The sequence below is a fragment of the Eschscholzia californica genome, unplaced genomic scaffold, assembly GCF_041429995.1.
Source record: "Eschscholzia californica isolate CP2 unplaced genomic scaffold, dmEscCali1.0.p SCAF_5, whole genome shotgun sequence".
In the NCBI taxonomy this organism is placed as follows: Eukaryota; Viridiplantae; Streptophyta; class Magnoliopsida; order Ranunculales; family Papaveraceae; genus Eschscholzia; species Eschscholzia californica.
Genome location: NW_028238472.1, coordinates 5,409,494 through 5,418,203, shown reverse-complemented (window position 1 = coordinate 5,418,203; position 8,710 = coordinate 5,409,494). Strand labels below are relative to the sequence as shown.

At 33.9% G+C, this 8,710-nt stretch overlaps 2 protein-coding genes and 1 long non-coding RNA gene across 3 annotated transcripts; 2 read left to right on the top strand and 1 right to left on the bottom strand.

Annotated features, from left to right (window-relative positions):
• Positions 1-514: 514 nt before the first annotated feature.
• LOC147536520 (wall-associated receptor kinase 5-like) lies at positions 515-3,257 on the bottom strand. Its single transcript, XM_086640931.1, has 3 exons — positions 2,175-3,257; positions 1,903-2,064; positions 515-1,814 (listed from the first exon to the last, which is right to left on the bottom strand). Exons 1-3 carry the CDS (start codon positions 3,106-3,108, stop codon positions 607-609), a joined length of 2,304 nt encoding a protein of 767 aa, XP_086497057.1. The 5' UTR covers positions 3,109-3,257; the 3' UTR covers positions 515-606.
• Positions 3,258-5,081: 1,824 nt separating this feature from the next.
• Positions 5,082-6,251, top strand: LOC147536519 (uncharacterized). The gene is made up of 2 exons (XR_015225806.1): positions 5,082-5,200; positions 5,924-6,251. It is a non-coding gene; the product is annotated as an uncharacterized LOC147536519 (long non-coding RNA).
• A 1,526-nt stretch (positions 6,252-7,777) lies between these two features.
• LOC147536518 (cyclin-D3-1-like) lies at positions 7,778-8,700 on the top strand. Its single transcript, XM_086641847.1, has 3 exons — positions 7,778-8,074; positions 8,166-8,367; positions 8,454-8,700. The coding sequence occupies exons 1-3, from the start codon at positions 7,988-7,990 to the stop codon at positions 8,618-8,620; spliced, it is 456 nt and encodes a 151-aa protein (XP_086497973.1). The 5' UTR covers positions 7,778-7,987; the 3' UTR covers positions 8,621-8,700.
• Positions 8,701-8,710: the final 10 nt, after the last annotated feature.

The following is an 8,710-nucleotide window of genomic DNA, read 5'->3' as shown; positions in this document are numbered from 1 at the left end:
TTTCTAAAACTCCGAGAACTGAGTAATTACTATCAAAAATTTCTAAATAAGAATTAACGAATGCTACCTTATTTCCGATCAACTGTTGTATCCCAGATGCATACATCCTCCAACGACATGGTAATTCCAATAGAAAGGCATGGGCGATTTTGTCTTAAGGACAATGTATTAAACATGTGCCTCGACATAATTTTTCATTTATGTTTGTAATGTTCCAGGCTATCGAAATCGATCTCTATTCCATTTGGTTTACTAAAAATATAATTGAACTTCCATTTCTTTTTCTAACTTCCCACTTTAAACAGAAAATTTATATGTTGAGTAAAAATTCATGTACACTCTTAATTTGATACATATATGGTAGTTAATTTTCATATAGGAATCTAAGTAGTTTTCGGTTGCTATAATTGGGTTCCTTTGCAGAAATTGCACATCAGTGTCTATCAAATAAAACATTGAATGAATCGTCGTATTGGAGGCACGTGCTATACTCTAGCCATATATATGTGAAGTAACAATGAAAACAATGGTGTTATTGTCATAAGCATCCTTTATGCATATCAAATTCAACACTCATACAACATCGAAAGTATGTGGATACTACAATCAGCGGCCGAACTTGTTAGATTTTAACATATTTGGATCAAAGCTATATTCGTCGGAGTCTAGGACTGTAGAGTAGATCAATGGGACACCATAGAGATCTGTTGGCTCAGACGGTAACTTCATTTTCTTTTCATAGTTTGGTTGAGGATCCATTAATGCATGTGCATCAATCTTTCTTAGGGTTTCTAGTTGTGTTGCTACATCTTTCATGGAAGGCCTCTCTTCACCTTTTAAATATAGGCATCTCCTCGCAAGCTCCGCAACTGCAAGGACTTGATCCTGGTTGGCCTCATTCACCACTCGAGCATCAAGAATTTGGAACAAACCACTTCTTTCATATAATGAAACGAAGTACGTGGAAAGGTTCCTTTGTTCTTGAGATCTTTGTAAAGAAATTGGTTTTTCTCCCGTTAAGAGCTCGACAAGAACTACACCAAAACTATAGACATCACTTTTCTCTGTCAATTGACTAGAATTAAAGTACTCTGGGTCCAAATATCCTAAAGTTCCTCGAACTAACGTGGTAAATTCTTCTTTCTCCAATGGAACCAACCTGGATGCACCAAAATCTGATACTTTTGCATTGTAATTTTCATCCAACAATATATTTGACGACTTTATATCTCTATGAATAATCGGTATAGATGCTGCAGAGTGTAAATATGCAAGTGCCCCTGCAGTTTCGATAGCAACCCTCAAGCGACTTCTCCAAGAAATTGGGGGCAGTTCCTTACCTTGGGAATGAATATGTTGGTAAAGTGTCCCATTTGAAATGTATTCGTAAACAAGCAAGGGAACTTTAGTTTCTAGACAACATCCCAAGAGCTTCACCACGTTACGATGGTTAATATGTGTTAGAATGACAACTTCATTTATGAATTGCTCAATTTGACTCTGGTCAACTACTTTGGACTTTTTTATCGCAACTATATGATTATCGGATAAAATACCCTTGTACACAGTACCATAACCTCCTTCACCGAGGATCCTATCCTTGCTATAATTGTTGGTTGCTAATTCAAGCTCTTTTCCAGTAAAGATCTTAGCCGAATCTACAGCCACGCCATTTGAAGTTAATTGTTCTTTTAATAGCAAACCCCCATTTTGCAGAAAGAGTTGCTCTCTACGTTTGTTTAATCTTCTTTTTCTCATACTTGAGCATAACAAAGAACTTCCGATAATTAAAAACAAGAGTGGTAACCCAACACCTGCATCGACAATTATTTCAATTCATAAAGCGAAATTGTCTAGTGAACTCGATCTTTTATATATGAAGTACCGGGTGGGGGACACTACCTAGTATGACTTCTTTGGCTGGAAACTTCTTTTTCTTGAAAAGGCATTCTTTACCATCAAGAAAACGTCCCTTTGGACACGAACAAGTATAGCTCCCGTTGGTGTTTGTACAGGTACCTCCAATACAATGGTTATCGTTTGGATCCTCACATTCATTTATATCTGTTCAGTTTTCACATAAAGATTCATAGATAGGTAAAGTAGTTTATAAGATTTATGTTTTCGGAATCAAAGTTTGTAGTTGGCTTATGAAATGATTATAGCGCACGTACCTTGGCATCCAGGACTAAGATAAGGATTACCCTCGTAACCTTTATCACAAATGCAACGGTACCCAGGATTATTATCTGTCTCGTTACAAAAACTATGTGATTGGCATGCATAAGTAGTAATGTCTTTTCGAGCCTCTTCACAGCTATTATTCCCTATTGCCCAGTCCAAAACCAAAGGTATATCTTCTCCTCTACTAGTAAAATTGCTGCTTTGGAGAAGATCTGAAGTTGACAAAGAGTATATATCATCTTCAGCCACAAAAGCATATCCGCAAGGATCGAAAGACGATACATGTGTATAGTTGTACACGCTGCGCAAATTTATAAAAAATGCATTTATCCCCTTTCTGATGTCTGTTTTGCAACATCCACTGCCAGAACTGCAAATCCCTTCCTTCAAATCTTCTTTATTGGAACATAGTGACACACAACCATTAGTATAATTCTTACCTTGTTGATCAAACATCATAATCCCCCCTACGGTGTCGCAACCCACGACTAAGAACTTGTTTTGGGTATATGAAAATGTAAAAGGTGTTCTAGTCAAGTTGAAGTAGGTAAAATTCTTACCAAACACCAACCCACCTAACGGATTATAACATTCATAAGACATGAAGTGTTTTACGCGAATTTCAGTGTCTGATATGCTTATTATTTCAATGTTAGGGCTAAGGATGGGCTTGGGAGGATCATAACTTGTATTGCAATTTACACTGTAGCTGTTCCCAACTCCAGCAATCGAACACCCAATTTCGTTTGTATTCTCTCCTATACCAAATGGATAGGGAATGCTAACATTCCCACATTTTGCTTGGCAATTCGGTCTAGTTCCGACGAGCATAGTTGATGATGTTAATTCAACCCAGCAACAGAAGTGTATGAAGATAAGTTGTAGAAACATATTGCAGTACAAAGTAACAGACTTGAAAGCCATTGTTAAGGTGGTGATCAAGTTTTGTGGTTTAGGTTAGAGTTAAATACCAAATTAATTCAATGAATAAGGATTTGACTTCACTAATTTAGTGTTGATTTAATAAGCAGATGAACTATATTATTGTCATTAATTAGGTGTTTTAATGTAATAATATAGTGTTGATTAAGATGTAATGGAAGACTTATCTTGTGAGTTTTCATACTGAAATTTGATGACAACAACATATATTATTTTATTTGTTGTCAAGGAATGCAAAAGTGATGCATGACTATTGATTAATCTAATATTTGCATCATCAATCTCCTGATACAAATGAATTCAAACTTTGAGATAAGAAAAACTAATTGATTTAATTGACAACAAGACTGGATCATCAAATATTTAAAGCTATATTGGAAGAGACTGTCATATTATAATTATGGGTTATTTCTCTAATGGCCCCCAACTTTGTGACCAGCTTCCCGCCTAGCCCCCTACTTTACGAAAAATACCCATATGGCCCCCTTCCGTTATAACACCGTTACTCTCTCTCTTCACTTTCTTTTCTCTCTCTGCCACCTCGTTAAAACAAGCCACATCATCGTCTTCACCGACAGGGTCGCCGACCGGCCAAATTCCGGTCGGCGACCTTCAAACTTTTTTTTTTCTCTATCTTCTCTCTCTCTCAAACAGATCTGTTCAAGGTCGATTTTGACCTACTCCGACGAAGGAAAACCCCCTTCGCCGGAGTTTAGAGAGAGAGAGAGGAGAGAATCTAAAAAAAAAATATTTTTTTTGAGAGAGAGAGAAGAGAGAGAAAAAAAAAGTTTGAAAGTCGCCGGCCGGAATTTAGCCGGTCGGCGACTCTGTCGGTGAAGACGATGATGTGGCTTGTTTTAACGAGGTGGCAGAGAGAGAAAACATGCTGGAGGAGAGAGAAAAGAAATGGAAGAGAGAGAGTAACGGTGTTATAACGGAAAGGGAGCCATATGGGTATTTCTCGTAAAGTAGGGGGCCAGGCGGGAAGCTGGTCACAAAATTGGGGGCCATTAGAGAAATAACCCTATAATTATTGATTTCAACAAAAAAGAAAAATAATATAATTATTGAAAAATCTTGTAAAAGACTTAATTTGGTAGTGGAACTTTAAGTCCACAATTTTGGGGAAACAAAGAAATTTTTCGGGTTTAAAATTTTGGGTAGAATTTATTTTCAGTTTTCCCCAATCTCCCCACCAATTTTCTTTTCCAAGTAGACAAGAGTTGCAGTAATTCTTTTTAGATTCTTGCTCTTTTCATTTCCTCCGACCACCACCACAATCTCTCTCTCTCTCTTATTGTTCCTTACAAAATTTGATGAAATCTACAATTTTCCTTTAAATTTTTGCATCTCGAATTTTTTTTTCACAAAATAATGGCCAACTTTAAGAGAATAAACCATCCATTGGATTTAGGATTTTTTTACATTATTTTGTCAACACTAATTGTTTATTATTTAAAGAGTCAATAATTTTGTTAAGCGAAGAAGTTAACATAAAATCAACTGAATAATAGGGAAGATTCGAGAATCCCAATTTGAATTCAACTTTCTCCTATACTTTATTTAAATATGCTTATGATCTTCGCTTAAGTTGGACCGGTGGTCAGAAAATGAAACTCTCATACATAAGTACTCGCAATGACACTTGTTCTAATAATTTTTGAGTCTATAGACCAAAAATAGGGTCCTAATAGGAGATTTAATCCTCTATAATCCTAAAAAGGATTTAAAAACCAAATTAATCATCATAAAAGAGATCTAGTCCATTTGTATTCATCTCGAGAGAAATATCAAATCTCTATAATATTTAATCCTTATTAATACCTATTATAACCTTTCCATATATTTTGTAACCGTTTTTGCCAAAATAATCATGTATATATCATTTCCTTAATTGTCTCCATCTTTCTCTCTCCAATCAGAATTATAAAGAAAGAAATATTAACAAATCTAATATGTAACCGTAATATAGTATATCTCATTTTCAAGAACATTAACCTAGTTGTTTAACCACTATTAACATCAGAACTCTACATTCATCTCCATTAAACTTATCGAAGATCAATTCTTGAAGGTAATTATTTTTGCTAAAATCATAATGAGAACATTCATTTGTAAGATTTCGTTTTGTTTTCATGTATTTGATATTATTGTTTTGTATTTAGATTCATTTTTAAGATCTAATAATTAATTTTTTAAACTGTATCAAATTGTTATGTATTATTTCTGAAAAAACGATTCAATTGTAGATCTTTCTCATAATATATATTTCCATCTTTGATAGATCTGAAATGGAAGTCTAAACTTCTCTCTCTCTCTCTAAAATTTTAATATCAATAATGAAATCTTTGATCTTTATATCATATTTAATGTTTTATTGAATCTAGGTATGTTCTATATCTTTCAATTTTCGTGGTATGTATCTTAAGATTTTCGTTTAATCATTACTGAAGTTTTTTTCAGATCAGATTCATCTTCACTGACGGACTCAGATTTGCGGCATATTCAGATTCATTGTTTTCTCTGGATATAAAGTACATGTTCTTTACGCGTATTTTTTTCACAAAACAGTTGCCGTTTATAGTACAATAAATGTTCCAAAAATTATATGTAATTTATTGCACATTATACATATTTTTTCACATAACAGTGACCTTGTGATTCGAACTAACGTTATGTTTGTCTTCTAACACATTATGAAGTTTAACAAACAGTATGCATAATTTATTCCATTATACATGTCGTTTCTAGTAAATTGTTTGTTTTGTTAACAAATGTATATGTTTTCTTTTTGCAGTTTTGTTGTTACTTATGGAATTTGCTACTGAAGTTGGTCATTTGTTTCCTGGTGGTGCAAAATCATTTGGATATGCTCTTCGACAATATAGTGTAAATGTTGTTTGTCCTGCTCAAGACTACATATGCTCTTCGACAATATAGTGTAAACGATTTTTTGGTAACAGAATGTAAACGATGTGTAATGTAAAAGAAATTATGTGTTATGTAATAGAAAGTATGTGTAATTTACTGAACAAGACCCAAATACATTTGATAAATTACGTTGTATACTTGACTAATGATGGTTTATTCGTCATAAATAATACATAATTTACGTATTTGTTTCATAATTTGTATTCGATTTGTATTTATGTATGAGTAAAAACGAAAACAAATGCTGCTTTAATGTTCCCAGAAAAATATACTATTTCCAAAACTGAAAGTTAAGTGAGAGAAAGTGATATATATGTTTTGTATATTAACCCCCAAATCACGCTAAATTGATTCTAGATTGATTCAGATAATAGGAAAGAGAAAATTTGATTTCCAAATCTGTTTAGAGGAGAGAGAAATTATGATTTGTTTCTATCTTTTTTTTTCTAATAAACCTCCATATTTTTGGCTAATAAATCTCCATATTAAATCTGTAAAGAAGAGAGAGAAAATTGATTTGGGAAAGTTTAGATTTTGTTTCTAAACAGATTATAGAAGAGAGAGAAATTTTCGTGAGAATCTAACCGTTTTTTCCTAAATTTATCCTAAAATCAAGGTACATTAAACCGATTGAAATCCCAAATGAAGTAGGTTTAGAGAGAGAAAGTGTCTTTATGAAGATTGGTATCCAATCTGTTTCGGCTGAATAAAGATCCCCCACAAATCACGCCCACGGGTTTTGGGAAAGTTTCCTAAAACCCTCGTAAATTCAAAAAACCCGGGGTTTTTTGATTTGGGATACATTTGGTATTACCCAATAAATTAGCCATACTTTATACCCTTCTTGTAAAAGGACCAAAAATCTATAATCTAAGAAGAATGGTCTATAGACCTATTATCAAATTAATTTTGGTCTATATACCCATGGACTCTTGTTCTAAACCTTTGGTCAAAATGTTGGCCACCTGATGTTGAGTAGGTATCGAACTAGATTTTGATTGAAGATTATCGATCTGCGACCTCCTCCTGCCTGCAACCATGAAGAAGGAAAGGAAAGGTAGAAAATTTTGATGACGTGGAGAAGAAAAAAGAAGGTGGTTGATTTATAAAAGAGTTAATTCCTATATGGCCCCCTACTTTGTGACCAGCTTCCTTTATGACCCCCTTTTTTTCGTAAATTCAAATATGACCCCCTATTTTCAAGTAAATGTCATTACTACCCATCCTTTAAATATTTTTTCAAAATAAAATTAAAAATAAAACATTGATTCCACCTCACTTACCTCCCCACCACTTATCTCTCTCCACCTCACCTTTCTTTCCAACTCACCTATCTCTCCAACTCATCTTCTCCGACGAAGGTCGCCGGTCGGAAATTTCCGGCCGGCGACCTTAAAAAAAAAAAAAAAAATTCCTCTCATCTCTCTCTCTCTAAAAACCGAGAGGTAGTGTTCTTCCTTCTTCACTTGATTATAATGAAGTAATGAACAGAAGTTTAAACCTTTTCTCAGTGGAAGAATAGGGAAATTGATCCACATAAACACCACCAAGAACAGAGTAACTTCTGCTCTCTCTTTTGTGAAGAAGAACGTTGGGAAGAAGAAGAAGATGAACTAAATTAAAATGACAACACTGAGATTAACAACATTAAGAATCAAACAAACCCAACTCTTATTCCTAGCTTGTCATTAGAACAAGATTTGTTTTGGGAAGATGAAGAGCTTCTCTTTCTGTTTCACAAAGAGAAAGAAACCCATTTCAGAATCACTAATCTTGAATCAAACCCATATCTTGAATCAGCTAGAAAAGAAGCTGTTGATTGGATATTAAGAGTCATTTCACATTATTCTTTCTCTGCTCTTACTGCTTCTCTCTCTGTTAGTTACTTAGATAGATTCCTTTCTAATCTTCATTATCAGAGAGAGAAGCCATGGATGATTCAACTTGTTGCAGTAGCTTGTCTCTCTCTAGCAGCCAAGTTGAAGAAACCCAAGTCCCCCTTCTCTTAGATTTACAGGTAAACCTAAATTTCAACTTTCAAAGTTTGGATTTTTCTTAGAATCTTAGCTTAAATCTGGATCTTTGTTAAAAAAAATTCCATCTTTTAGGTGGAAGAAACTAAATATCTATTTGAAGCTAAGACGATTCAGAGAATGGAGCTTCTAGTACTTTCAACACTTCAATGGAGGATGAATCCAGTAACTCCATTTTCATTTTTTGATCACATTATCAGAAGATTTGGGTTGAAGAACAATCTACATTGGGGATTTCTCCAAAAATGTGAACATCTTCTTCTCTTAGTTCTTTCAGGTAAACAAAATCAAACCCAAAATGTCCATTTTTTATGAGGTGATTCCTTTATCATCAATTTATGAAACTTGAATTTGTAATTTCAGATTCAAGGGTTTCACAGTATCTTCCATCAGTATTAGCTACTTCAATACTGCTATATGTAATCGATCAAGTTGAACCTGATAATCTAGTCGAATATCGAAATCAACTCATGGGTGTTCTTAAAACCAGAAAGGTTTGTCATTTAATTCATAGGTTTTCAATTTCTTGACTTACCCAAGTTTATAATCAACATGATAAACAAACCCATTGATCTTGATTTTGATTTCAAATTATTACAGGGAGAAATTGATAATTGATA

Bases quoted from the DNA above. Each gene is read 5' to 3' on its own strand.
- LOC147536520 (XM_086640931.1), bottom strand. From the start codon at position 3,108: ATGGCTTTCAAGTCTGTTACTTTGTACTGCAATATGTTTCTACAACTT. The intron at 2,065-2,174 runs GTACGTGCGCTA...AAAACTGAACAG, and splicing joins TCTTAGTCCTGGATGCCAAG to ATATAAATGAATGTGAGGAT. The intron at 1,815-1,902 runs GTAGTGTCCCCC...TTGTCGATGCAG, and splicing joins AGCCAAAGAAGTCATACTAG to GTGTTGGGTTACCACTCTTG.
- LOC147536518 (XM_086641847.1), top strand. From the start codon at position 7,988: ATGGATGATTCAACTTGTTGCAGTAGCTTGTCTCTCTCTAGCAGCCAA. The intron at 8,075-8,165 runs GTAAACCTAAAT...TCCATCTTTTAG, and splicing joins CCCTTCTCTTAGATTTACAG to GTGGAAGAAACTAAATATCT. The intron at 8,368-8,453 runs GTAAACAAAATC...TTGTAATTTCAG, and splicing joins TCTTCTCTTAGTTCTTTCAG to ATTCAAGGGTTTCACAGTAT.